We start from the raw sequence: 14,225 nt of genomic DNA on the forward strand, positions 1-14,225 counted from the left end.
CTTTGTCCTTAATTTTTTATCTATTATATGTCCTTAGTGGTGATATTTTTTACTGGAGAATTAAAATTTCATTTCTTCTCTAAGTTTTTAGGGTTAAATACTATCTAACTTGTGGATTTACTCAGATATTAATTGGAACTATTAATGATGCAATGCTGACCGAAAATGCTGATGCTGATCGATTGTCCAATTTGTTGCATAAAAAATGGGTGATTCAAGATTAGTAAGATTCAAAATTTATATGGTTCTTTTAACAGAATGTATTGAAAGCTGCGCACCATTATGTGCCCCACTTACCTGCAATTGTCCAAATTATCTGAATATCTTTGAAGAACCGTCCCAAGTCTCTTACCAAAAATATGGAAAAGAATTTGCAATTCTGTGTTTCAAAGGTCGGATACAAACATATTATACATAAAAGTCTATAGTTATAGAAGACAAATGAATTTTTAATTAGTAAGGATTTGTTTGAAGACTCAATGCTCTTATGGAAGCAGCACCTAGAGGTCAACTGAAATAGGCCTATATCTATCTCTGGTGTATGATTGAATGAAGGAGTTTGTTTTTGTTTGGAATTTCCCTTTTACTGTGCTTAGTGATGAACTTTTTTGAAGTTGGTGTTATAGTATATCTTTTGCTGTTCACAACTTTGAACCTTTCAGGAAAAAAAACACAAAACTGCCTTTCATGGGTGAGGTGCTTAAGGTCTATTTGTATGGCGATTGAAAATGGAAAATCTCATATCTGAATTTCTTCATTTAACCCTTTCTTGTTAAACGGAGTATCTAATAAAAGGTCTTCTTATTTCCAGATTACTGGTCTGGAGAAGAGCTTTGTTTCACTGACTTGGGAAGGTGATAATTTCTCTTCTGTTGAGGTCTCTGGTCTTGATATTGGATGGGGTCAGGTAATAGATATCTCCATCTTCTTCTTTATTGTTTAGTCTCATATTTCAAACAATAATTTATTAGATTTTTCTCACTATTGGTAGTTTTGCTACATAACGAGATTGCTATTTTACTATAGTCAACAGGAGCTTCTGAGTGTTACTTTAAATTCAAATGTGTTGGTGATAACTCTTTGGTTTTTGTTTGTGTTAATTTGGATGGTTTCTTAGCTAATTATTGCCAGTGGATCAGTTTATACTTTTAATCTCATTTCTAAGGAACTGATTCAACTTTATCATAATATCAGAGCCAACCCAAGCCCATGTTTGTCCTCTATGTGGCTTTGTTTGTGTTCTATATGGACCGTGTGAGTATATCCTGTCTTGAGACAGGTTGCATGTTTAGGCCTGGACGTGTGTGAGAGTGGTGGTTGTTAAAAATTTCCCCTTCTTTGGTTGTACGTGCTCCATGTCTAAGGTTTGTTATTTAAAGTGAAAGTTGTTGCAAGTAGGGGAATAGTTCCAGATGGGTTTGGGCTTGAAGAGCTCTTATGCTTATTATTTTGGCAACTTTGGGTAGTCCATTTGGGAGGAAGTAACCCAACTTTAACAACAGTGTTCTTTTATGCCCTGTATTAGAAACAGAGTCCATGCGAGGCCCTCTTGTCCTTTGTATTATGACCTTGACTAAAAGCTTTCAACTGTTAGGTTATTTTATTTCTTCTTGTATTCTCAATTTAATTCTCATGTCAAGATTGTTTTCAAAAATAAAACACAGATAATTTCAGCCTTTGGTTTATTTTCTTCCCTCTTGATTCACAAATTATCTTCATAACATGACTGTTTTCAAAAAACTCACATTGAGTGGTATTATAATCTATCTTCCTTTATTGTATTAGCATTTAAATGTGAGACAGATGTCACAATTTTATGCTTTTCTTCTGTCTATTTCTTCTCTGTGCGCATGTTTATCCACTGACTCAGGCTGATATGTGTGAAATGAAAGTATTCAAAGAGTTTAGAAAGAGAAAGATAAAAGAGGAGATGTGAACTGCTATCAAAAAAGAGAAAGTGTTTCTAGGGGGAGAAATTGACCCCTAACTTGTTATTCCAGCGACTTAAGTGAACATCGTTTTTTAAAAGATGCTGATTTTTATTAAGAGAAAGCTCAAATGAGCAGATTACAAGGGGAGAAGCCTTCCCAAACAATGAGAGATTGCTGGGAGGTTCCAAATTTTGCCAATTTATTGGCCAAAGAATTAGCTGATCGAGGAACGAGGTTCCAATTACAATGAATAGATGACAAACACAATGTCAGCAATACAATCAGTGATAGGCCAGTGGCGCCAAGGGGGGGAGTTATCTTTTGAACACCAGTTAATGACAGTCTTAGAATCTCCTTCAATAAACAGCTTGCCAAACTTAATTGAACATTAAAGTACAGTGACCAGAATGCACCTCTTCCCTACAAGCCATAAAACAAACAAGTGTCAAACACATCAATCCCATACATATGTCTGTACCCTTTATCTAACAGTCTTACTTTATATCATTTGACAGTCCCATCTGATTTATACATAAATTTATACACCTCGCTATTGCTGCCCCTTTTGATGGATCACATAATGTTCAGGTTCCTTGGGAGGTTTATATCTCATCATCCACACATATTTGGGAGCTCTCTGATCATATTTGGAATCGGTAATATTGATGGAGCTAGAAGGATTAAAGCGGTTTTGGGTCTTTTCGAATTACCATCAGGGCAGAAAGTTAATTGGGGGAAAACCTCTCTCATTTCAATGTCAATCCTGAGCTCCTTGCAGGATGGCAAATATATTTGGCTGCACAACAAGTCGCCTACCAGCAACCTATCTCGGCTTTCCCTTATTCAATGGCTGCATAAGCAAAAGTCTTTGGAATCCAGTGATTGAGAAGATTGAATCCCGGCTAGCAGCCTGGAAGGGGCGTTTACTCAGTAAGGCTAGGACGCTCATCCTCCTCAAGTCTTACATTGCGGGCATCCCAAACTATGTACTCTCTTTTATGCCTTGTCCTACATCCATATGTAAAACCATGGATAAGCTCAAATGAAGCTTTCTATGGAGGGGATCGAGTGATGCCTTTAAATATCATCTGGTCAGATGGGATGAAGTCTATTTGCCAAAGAATATGGGTGGCCTACGGATTCAGAAATCCAAGGAAATGAACCAAGCGTTGCTCCTAAAATGGTTATGGAAGTTCAATACACCTTCCAATCTTTGGAAGGAAATGGTACTTGTTAAGCTTGGTTGTGGCTCTCTTTGGTGGATTTCAGGAGGTAATCGGAGATGTCTATCTTCAATTTGGAGAGCAATATACTTACTTCTTCCAAAATTCTCCTCTACCAGTAGATTCTTTGTTGGAAATGGATGGTACTTGTTAAGCTTGGTTGTGGCTCTCTTTGGTGGATTTCAGGAGGTAATCGGAGATGTCTATCTTCAATTTGGAGAGCATTATACTTACTTCTTCCAAAATTCTCCTCTACCAGTAGATTCTTTGTTGGAAACGGCAGATACCTCAAGTTTTGGGATGATCAGTGGATGGGGTAGGAGCCGCTTCAGAATTCTTTCAAAAGTCCTTTTCTCCTCTCTACACGTAGAGACATATCAGTAGTTGATGTTTTTGAGGGGGGTGGTTTGTGCCTTCATCCCAGAAGGGGTCTTTCTGACCCAGAGGCTTTGGAAGTCAGCCGCTTGGTGGATTCTTTAAACTCGGTAAAAATTTGACCTTCGAAGGCCGACAAGCTCATATGGTGGCCTGACAAAAGAGGTACTTTCTCCGTATCATCTGCATTCGGATACATTAATGGTTGGTATTCGTCTCAAAGGGAGCATGAGGTCTACTTTGTATGGCATCTCTGTGCACCTCCTAGGATAAAATTCTTCATGTGAAGCACCTGGCAAAGCAAGATTCTCTCGACAGATGTGCTTAGAAGAAGAGGACCCCCTGTGCCCTTTTTGCAACACTGAAGCTGAAACCACAAACCACATTCTGCTACAATGCATCTTCTCATGGAAGGTGTGGATTTCCATTCTTTGTATGTTGAGGTTACAATTCTGCATGACGGCTGATCTGATTTCTTTCAGCAAGTTGCTCATTGGTACTCCCCTTCCTGGTCTCAAAAAAAGCAATGTTCTCCGCTTGTGCTAGTTTCATTCCATGGGGGCTTTGGAATGAACGCCATCGAAGGTGGTTCGATGCAAAAAGTGAATGAGCGGTACGTGTCATGGACCGAGTGGTGGGACATATCTCTTCTTAGCTTCTGATTAAGAAGTCTTTCTCCCTATTCGTGAAAACTAGAGAAACTTGGCAATGATGCATGCTGGGACAAAGGTCCAAGTCATGCATGAATGGACCCCTCCTGAACCCAGTTACCTCAAGTTCAACTTTGATGGCTCTTCTCTTGGTAATCCCGGGATTGCTAGCTTCAGAGGTGTTATTTTAGATCCTTCCGATAATCAACATTTCTCATATGCCGGCCCTTTAGACATCTCTGATTCTACGTAAGCTGAGCTACATGGCCTCCTCAACGGGCTCCATGTTTTCAGAGACAAGTGCAATGGTCCCCTTCACATTGAAGGGGACTCGAAGGTGGTCATTGGTTGGTGTGAATGTGCTTCCCCTCCCCTGTGGCGCCATTGGGACATCTTTTGGGAGATTCTAGAAATTACCTCAATTTTATCTTGTATTTGGTCTCACATTCCGAGATCCGCAAATTCGGCATCAAATGTGCTTGCCAAGCATGGAGTTACCTTACAATCGCTTGTTGTTGTTAGGGATCTGCTCCCTCCTCTTTTGTATTTTTTCTCTGGTTAATATAAATACATCTTCATCAAAAAAAAAAAAAAAAAAAAGGACGGAGCATGATTGTATGATTCATTTGATTTTGGAGGGGGTGAATCTCTTCGTGGGGTGGACTTGTCCCTTCTATTTCTAAGCAAGTCCCTTTGAATTGTCTCGACTACTCTGAGTTTGGAGGGATAACTCGCCGCTATTGGGGTATCACCATCATCACAGAGAAGGACTCTGAGTCATAGCCCGAGAGAAGTTAGAGAAAAACACCTGTAAGTGTGTGCGATTTCTTTTTTTAAACTATTTCATCTTCACAGTGGATTACTGCAGTGGCGGAAGACAGGACGTAGTCTCACCTTGAGGCAAACCTTGTTTTATTTTCGGTGCTTGTTTTTCCTTTCTTCCGCGATTATTATTATTTCTCTCGTTAGTGTGGAATTAGGGCATTTAATTCCTAACACCAATAACATATATGAGAGAAGAAAAATCACTCTTAGCCAACCAACAAAGTTTACACACTAACAAACAAGTTAATCAATATCCACCAAAGAACTCAACGCTTTACTGATTTTCTAACTTCCCACAACCCCTTCTAGTGATAGAACCAAAATCAAGGAAGAAAATCCTGCTCATCAACTCTGGTTGGATGTATTCCTTGCTACAACAGTAAAGAAACAAGTGGATACCCGTCAATCCTTGAAGGAAGGCATGTTGCAAAGTGTTGATATGGGTAATGGTTGTGTGGACATTGTTCCAATGTGATAAAAAACATAACCAACTGAAGAAGTACTACTACAGGTTTCACAGCTTACCCTTAAAAGACATTGTTCCTTAGTTGAGAAGGAACTAACCAGGTTAGACTTAAATTACATGATTGAATAGCTTTAACACCAAGGAGGGCTAGAGAAAACATGTTACAGTAAAAATCTGACATACATCAGCACCAATGACAATAGTATTCCAGCAACAACCAACAACATAAAGAGAATCCCTATGTATCCTAAAATTTAGCCAACAATCATGGCAGTCACAAAGAGAGGAATTTTGGATATTAATTAGTTGTTGTCAGTATGGTTTTCCATGATTTTCTAGTAGCTTCGATTGTGGAAGAACGTTATCCTTTCCCAATATTCTTTTTACAGTAAGAATATCGAAGCCAGCAAGGATAAGGTTGAAGAAAACCGAAGCAATAGATTAACCAGCAGAAAAGAGGAAAGAAAAAGACAATCGAGCTTAAAAATTGTGTTTTCTGCTCACAACAGACTTCCAACCTAACCTTTCCTTTTTCCAATGTCTATATCTCTTTTAAAAAATCGAATTGAGAAATTGTTTGTTAGATTAGAGATTGAACTCACAGAGGTTTCTTTTGACATATAATTCTTTATATAAATTGTTGTTCTTGATGGTACAAATCATCCTACAATTTAATGCTTTCTGCTGTAGCTCGAATCGACATGCTGTCTGATCTTTGTTGCTTCAGATGTAGATTTCTCTTTGTTGAAAACTCCGATTGTCAAAGTTATTTTTATGTTGGAAACTAGACTCAACAATTTTTCCACCAATATATGATTTGCAATATGTAAATTGTGTATGATAGTGGAAACTCCTAGGAAAGAATATGTGCAGGATCAGGAACAAAAACTATTGGTAAAAATATGGACAGCAACTCCCTACACTGTTTTAGGGAAATGCCTTTGAACATCATGGTACAAGCCACATGGGAAAGTGTCTATTTTTTTCTTTCTTCAAACTCAGCAGATGTGGAGTCAAAGATGCCCATAGGCCCAACATAAGAGTAAAGAGAGGAGCTGTCTAGATTCCTGATAACACTACCATAACCAGCAAGTCCGGGGTTGCCAAAGGCACTTCTATCAAAATTGAGTTTGAGAGCACCAGCTGGCCAAGTTTCATGGCAGGAGGCCGAGGTAGGGCGGATATTTGGGCCATGGCACGCTAATTGAAATGGAGGGAGGTGCCTCTGAGGTTTTGAAATTCCTTTCTGGTGTGGAGCAAACGGAAACTTGGTGGCCAACAATTAAGTTGGAAACCTCTTCCTTATTTGGGAATTTACAATTGAACCGGCGGTTGTTTCTCTCCTTCCAAAGGCACCAAAAAGTGAATGCAATGCGGCGGGAGAGGAGATTCTTTACCCAATTTCGGGATATTGATCCCCAAGACTGTTAGCCAAGTGGAGGTGAAATCCTTGGGAATACAGAAGTGGATACCAATCCTGTTGAGCACCTTCCAAGCAAATGGGCATAGGAGTAGGTGGTTGACACATTCCTCGACAACATTGCAGAATGGGCAGAGAGTAGATGGGTTAATGTTGTCACGTTATGAAGATTATCCACGGTTAAGATTTTGTTGGGGCAAGCTGTCTAGAGGAAGAACTTGACTTTTGGTGGCCTAGATAGCTTCCAAACAATTGCAACGTCAATGGGATTGAGGCCAGCAGTCTACCCCTTTAGATGGTAATTAACCGAGGAGATAAAAAACACTCCGCTGGCATTTGACATCCAGATCATCTTGTCATGGGTGTGCGCATGGATTTTTTGAGTGGTCAGATCTTCCAAGAGTGCAAACATCAATGGCCTCATCATCACTGAGGCAGTACCAGAATTGGAAATTCCAGTAGCCTTTGGGGGCCCAAATATCAGCTACAGTCACCGAGCATTGCGAGGTGATGGTTAGCAATGAATGATAAGAGGAAGCTAAGGGGCCAATCCCATTCCACCAATCCGACTAGACATTTGTCTTTGACCCATTGCCAATGTAGTAGTGAACAACAGTAACGAATTCTGGCAGGAGGAGGAAGAAGGATCTCCATAGAGGCAAGAGGCAATGGCAGTGCCCCCCAGCAGTCCACCAACCATTGATCCACTTGAGCTTAACAGCCACCATTGGTCTTCATGTAGGCTTGGGCAGTATGTTGAATTTCCAGGTTCACTTAAGGAGGGCGGAGTTCATATTAGAGGTGAGCCGAATGCCAAGGTCACCCGTGGGTTTCCACCTGCAGATGTTGACCCAGCTGACAAGATTATATTTAAATTCAACATGGGGCCCTCTTCAAAGAAATCATCGCTTAAGGACTTCAATACAATGGCAAATTGAGGCGCGAAAAGGGATAAGGCAGAGGAAGTAGGTTGGAATCCCAACAAGGCAGGATTGTAACAGCATGAGCCTATCAGCCTTGGAAAATAGTCTACCCTCCATGTTGCCAGCCACTTTTCTAACTTTTCAATCACGGGAGACCAAAGATTTTTATGAGGTCAACAGTCAATAAGAGGTAGGCACAGGTAGGAGCTAGGCATTGAGTCCAACAAGCAGCCAAGGTAGGTGACCATGGAGTTTAAATCATCAGTATCAATGGAATATCCCATAGGTGTACTTTTTTGCCCGTTGATCTTCTGACCCAAGGAGAGCTCAAAGAGGCTGAGGAGGGCCTTAATGCCTCTGACCTGCTTGAAGGAACCTTCACCAAAGAATGGGTGTCATCAATGAATTGCCGGAGCGGAATGTCTAGCTCCGGTTGATTGGACATGGGTCGAAGCCATTCATCTTCCTTGTCTGAGTATATCATCGAAGATAGATACTCCACAATCAGGTTGAAGAGGAGAGGGAGTACCCCTGTCGGATTCATCGGGAGCCGTGAAATAAACTACAAGAAGTGTTGTTGAGGAGTAGGAAGCCAAAGAAATACAACCTCTAATCCAGAACCTCCAACAGGTGCCAAAGCCCATATGTAGGAGGAGGTCGTCGAGGAGCTACCACTTGACATGATTGAATGCATTCTCAAAATCGACCTTGAGGGCAAATCAGGGGTGGCCAAACCTCTTGGAGTAGTCCAGGATTTTGAGAGTTGCCATGGCTGAATCTAGGATGCTTCACCCTTTCGCAAATGTACTCTAGCTCTGATGGATGATCATAGGGAGAATCGGCTCAAATCTGTGAGCAAGGAGCCGGGAAATGATTTTGTATGGGCCAGAGACGAGGCTGATCAGTTTGAAGTCGCGAGCATGCTCGACACTGACCTTCTTGGGGACGAGTGCAATGGAGGCCCCCATAGCCCAGTAGGTGATACCATTTTGATTGTGGATCATGGCAGTGAGGTCGTCCTTGATGATTGGCTAGTAGCTTCTATAGAATTCTCTGTTGAAGCCATCAGGCCCAGGGGCTCTTGATCAAGGGGCATCCCAAGGGCAACAACTTTGATTTCCTTGGAGGACAAGGGCAACTCAAGAAGGTCGGCATCGTAGCGAGAGATTCTGGGGAGTTGGATGTTTTGGAGCCTGGTTTTGTTGGTACATTCCTTTTGAGTATAAGTCAGTGAAGAAACTTATGAGAGCGTCAATAATGAAGGCTCTATTCAATGTTACTTCATTGTTGATACACAAGTAGCTCAGTTAGTCCTTCTGGCTGAATAGATTGAAAGAACTTAGTATTTCCGTCACCCTCAGCCAGCCATTTAAACGCTGCTTCCAATGAGTGTGTTCACTAAGAGACATCAGCTGAGCTCCATGGCCTCCTCAATGAGCTTCGCGTTTTTAGAGACAATTGAAGTGTCCCGCTTCACATTGAAGGGGACTCGAAGGTGGTCATTGGTTGGTGCGATTGTGCGATTGTGCATCCTCCCCTGTGGCGCCATTGGGACATTTTTTAAGAGATTCTAGAAATTACATCACTCTTCTCTTTTATTTGGTCTCACATTCTGAGATCTGCAAATTCAGCAGTAGATATGCTTGCCAAGCAAGGAGCAATCCTTCAATCTCTTGTTGTTAGGGATTTGCTGCCTCATCCTCTGTAGTTTTCTCTGTTAATATATACATCCTTTTCAAAAAAACAAAAAGCAAAAATTGATGGGGATTTGGTTTGGAGAGAGATGCGAGTATTAAATTTGGGTGAATGAGAGACTTTGGTTCTTCAACACCGTCAATCTGGGAGAGGAGAGAAGCTTTCTTAATGCAGCTGGCAGCATGTCAATCCAGGACCAGCCTTTTCGGGATGGGCTTAAGAAGCTTGAGCTTGCGGTGAAAGTTCCAGCCAGGATTGGTTGTGGCCGAGAGGTTGTCCCACCACCCCAAGAGAAGGGGATCAAAGTCCTCTATAAGATGCCAACTGCTTTCAATCTGAAGGTTTTGGCACCCAAAGTCCCGAATTTAGTGTCCAGCTTGAATGGCCAGTGGTCGGATCCAGCACTGTGAAGGAGATATAGCTATTTCTTTGGGTTAGTAAATTTTCTGGTCTTTAGTTTTTTCGAGTTCTGTTCTAAGAATGCATTTGCAAGATATAGCTCTTTCTTTGGCTCTTGTATTCCCACTATTATTCCAGGGCGGTTGTGCTGAAACTAAATTTTGATGGGAGTTGAAGAGGTAATCTGTCATGCTGGGGATAGGGATGTTGTTAGGGACTGCTTTGGGCTTCTGCTCTATGTATGATCTACACCATTGGGTTACTGTGATTCGATTGTGGCTGAACTTGAAGCCATTCTCTGGGGTTTTAAGCTCTTCTTTGAGAAGTTTTCAGGTTCCCTGGTTATGGAAGGTGATTCGTCTGTGGTTATCTCTTGGTTTTCTTTGGGAAACCTCTTCCTTGGAGGTTTTCTCATATTTCATGATGAGGTATTCTTGGCAGCTTGATATCCAGCATGTGAAGTGTGAATTCAGTGGCTGATTCTTTAGAGACATATGGGGTAGATTTTTCTAATAGTTTCAGATTCTTTTCCATGTTCATTAGCTTGATTGTTTGCTTTCTTCTAATTGTACATCCTTTCTCTTATAGAGGATTTTCTTATCATTCTCAAAAAAAGTGACAAAATAGTTCAGGTGTTTAGTAAATTGACTGATAGAAAGTAAATTGAATAGAATTTTAGGAATAAACAGCACTGAAGATAATAACATGGAATGTTGCACAAACAACACTCTCACCATGAATATGAGAGGTGGACCCATTAGCAAGTATGAGATTAAAAGTCAAAGACTTAGAAAAAGATTAAAATTAAGAAAATGTACCTATCATGTAAGCTAAGGCTCCGAATCAATAACCTAACTAGTGGGAGGTGATGCATGAAACACATGCAAACCTGAGTGGGCCAAAGTGGCGCTGGCTGAAGATTCCCCTGATCCTTCTCTTAAAACTTAATATTAAACGAAAAATTAGAGCTAACTAGTGACTTTTCCTACCCAAACTATAATAGAATAAGAGGGACATAGTACCCTTTGAACCACATTTTCTAACAATAAGCGTGTTTATCAATTCCTTCTAGATTTGACTGTCTTAACTATGTTCTCATATGTCTTTTCTGTGATACAGTATTCCTATTTTGCATCCGTCAGCTAACTTTGATGTGAAATTCTTTCAGAAAATTCCTTTGACATTTGATAAAGAAAAAGGATTATGGATTTTGGAGAGAGAATTGCTTGTAAGTGTTAAATATTTTTCCCATCCCCTAATTTTTTATGAATGCAATCTCAGTTTTATTGAAGGTTTTTAAGGTTACGTATGCACTTAACTACAATGTTGTAAAGCTGACCAGTTATTGACCCAACAAAGTGACCGGGTTTGTTTGCACGGGGTTCAATGGCATATCCAAGTCATAATATGATACAAAAAGGAAAAAAGGGGGAGTCTTCTATACCAACCTAGATAATGAAAAGGAGGAGCAAGCCCCACCTGCTAGTGGAGAGGGACTTCCGCCTTCCCCTCCATTATGCGAAAGTTTCACATGGGTGGGTTGATGGTCTTCCTCTCCTAATAGACCGAAGGGTATGGTAGGGCCCCTCCCCTGGTGACAGAAAGGGAGGGTAATGCTGCAAAATTAGAGAAATAAAGTTGAAGGACGGTGCTGGAGTGTGAGTAACCTAGCCTGATATGTCTCAACTCTTAGGAATTTCTGGTTTTCAAGCTCAAAGAGAAAAACATGTATTTACAGGTGGTTTTTTGGTAACCAACAGTAGCTAGCTTTCGAGAAAAGTCACTAAGAAATTATTCTCAGCAAAAAGAAAGAGAGACTGGTGCTCTGGCAACCAAAAAGAAAATTTATATTAATCTTAAATGTTGATTTAAAGTTTCAACATATCTCTGTATTTATAGACTCTAAAATAATCATGGATATGCCAAAAATTAATTACTTCACCAAAATGGCGCCACTGGCCAATCACTGATTGTATTGCTGACATTGTGTCATCTATTCATTGTAACTGGAACCTCGTTCCTAGATCAGCCAATTCTTTGGCTGATAAATTGGCAAAATTTAAAACTCCCAACAATCTCTCGTTGTTTGGGAAGGCTTCCCCCCTTGTAATCTGCTCATTTGAGTTCTCTCTTAATAAAATTCAGCATCATTTCAAAAAAAAAAAAAAAAACTTCACCAAAATAGAACTTTTCTAGGGCTAAGCTTTTTAAATACAATTAAATTAGATCCTGCTAAATTGACCACTTCCAAGAAAGAATTCTAACAACTAACTTAGATGGATACCAATAATAATGGACTTTGGGATTTTTCTAATTTGACTATTAAATAAGACTTACTAAACTAAGAGTTTCTTAAAGAAAATTCTCCTCATGGAATTTCTGTCGAACGAGGAAACTATTAAAGATAGAAAACGTGTTGACTTTCCCAAGGCAGAAATGCTAAAAGTTGGTTACTTTCCCAAAGTAGGAAGTTTTCAATACTAACCTGTTGTATTTTGGCCTTTTTGTAATTTTCCCTTCTCTTTTTCTGTAGTTTCAATTGTTTTGGAAGAAATTCTATATCTTCATATTGTTTAGCTTTTTCTTCCACAACTAAATTATATACTACCTCCTGCCCCCGCTCCCTCCTTACCAGGTTTACTGAAAATGGAGGTATTGGCAGGGCCCTTGTTGATTGAATGAGGGCAAGAGAGATCCCTCCCTATTTCCTTTTCTCTTGGTGCTGGAAGAGCAGAGGATAGGCCACATTGCTCTTTTCACTGTTTCTCTTGGAATCAAGAAGTTCTTTCTGTTGCACAAGGAGAGTTTCTCATGCGACCCAAGCCAAATGATCGGGCTGCATCAGCTAGTTGAACTGGGTAACTAGCTTGGTTAACAGGATTTTTACTCTTTTTTGAGTCTGATTTTTTCGTGACTTGGAAGACGGGTGCGGAATGTTCCTGGATTAGTTAGGTCCAATCTGAGTCTGCTGACATTGCTTTTAGAACACATAGTTCATATATTTCCTGCGTTTGCTTTCATGTCTTTTAAGCTCTAAAATTGGCTAAGGTTAATAGCACAAGCAAGATCTAGAGATCCTATGTCAACTTGTCAAAGCTTTATATATGCTTGTGTTACAATGGCTTTGTTCTGTACTTGGGGCAAAGTTGTAGAGTTGTCCATCTTCAGTTAAGCATACAGAGACCAAATCAATGAGGCAATACAAGTAGTGTGAGAAAGTAGTAGTCAGTCTGTACCTAACTGGTAGGTAAACTGACCCAGATGTCGGGACACATGTTCAAGTGCCAGCTCACATTCAAGGACAGAAAATGGAAAGGAGATTTGGAAAACTGTTTGTGCAGAAAATATACTTTGTTAGAGAAACTACTCTAAAAATGAGAATAATGAAAAGCTCCAAGAAGGTGCTGATGGCAATTTTCATTTAGTCTGTCACATGTTTAGTTCGAGTTACTATGTTCCACATGTTACCTACTTCAATTGGTTGCTGAAACCTTTGATGACTTTTCATTGGAAATATTTCTCATTAATGTTGGTGGCAACGTTACTATGTTATAGGACGTTTTTTTATGCTGTTATTATTACTCAAAAACTTTTTTTTGTGTATATATATATGCTGGTTTTGACTGTTCCATCGGAACTATTCTTGCAGGAAGGACGTTATGAATACAAGTATGTAGTAGATGGTGAATGGCTTTGCAACAAATATGAATTAATTACTCGACCCAACAAAGATGGCCATGTCAACAATTATGTGCATGTAAGATTTGAGACAGTCAAAAACTCTTTTAACTTGATAATTATGAAGAATAAACTATATGCTATTTTAAGAATAGCCCCACATGGTTCCATTGTTCAAAAGATTGTTTATTTATGCTTGGGAAGATATCTCCTAATCTTGGTGACTTAATTTTGAGATGGATCTAACCAAACTTTAACATGGAATTAAACTATGTATTTATAGATGGACATCAACTTGAAAAAATTATCCTTGTGTAGGAGTCACAAGAGAAAACCGTATGTGTGGGAGTGTTAAGAATAATCTCACATTGATCCAAGATTCAAAAGCTCATATACTTATTACGCGAAAAGAGGCTTCCAAATTTTTGTTAGTCATTTTGAATAGACGGGGGCCCAACACCTATAGAAATTTTTTGTTTGGTTTTTCATTGTGGGATCATCTGATGAACTGAAAATTTGTCAACATGATGTGAAGGACCCCGACTATATGCTTCTGCATCTAACATTCAAGGTTTTCTGTTGGGTTTTTCATTCTAGGATCATGTATCTAATGAACTGAGAATTTGTCAACATGATATGA

The 14,225-nt window shown here is 39.8% G+C and overlaps 1 protein-coding gene across 3 annotated transcripts in view; it reads left to right on the top strand.

Moving 5' to 3' along the window:
• Window positions 1–14,225, top strand: part of LOC137943902 (phosphoglucan phosphatase DSP4, amyloplastic-like) — a 47,737-nt gene that overhangs the window by 32,759 nt on the left and 753 nt on the right. Inside the window, exons 11-14 of one of the 3 annotated variants that reach the window (XR_011110770.1) lie at window positions 812–907; window positions 11,076–11,135; window positions 12,543–12,765; window positions 13,557–13,644. Coding sequence is in view for 2 of the 3 variants with exons in the window: in XM_068789333.1 (XP_068645434.1) it covers window positions 812–907; window positions 11,076–11,135; window positions 13,557–13,664 (264 nt within the window). In the remaining variant the exon portion in view is untranslated. Of the gene's footprint in view, window positions 1–811; window positions 908–11,075; window positions 11,136–12,542; window positions 12,766–13,556; window positions 13,665–14,225 lie in introns of those variants that run through there. The other 2 variants (XM_068789333.1, XM_068789334.1) reach the window with 2 other exon arrangements.

Source organism: Aristolochia californica, unplaced genomic scaffold, assembly GCF_029961685.1.
Source record: "Aristolochia californica isolate CCGP_79_NKW_82.1479 unplaced genomic scaffold, dmAriCali1.0.hap1 SCAF_11, whole genome shotgun sequence".
Taxonomy (NCBI): domain Eukaryota; kingdom Viridiplantae; phylum Streptophyta; class Magnoliopsida; order Piperales; family Aristolochiaceae; genus Aristolochia; species Aristolochia californica.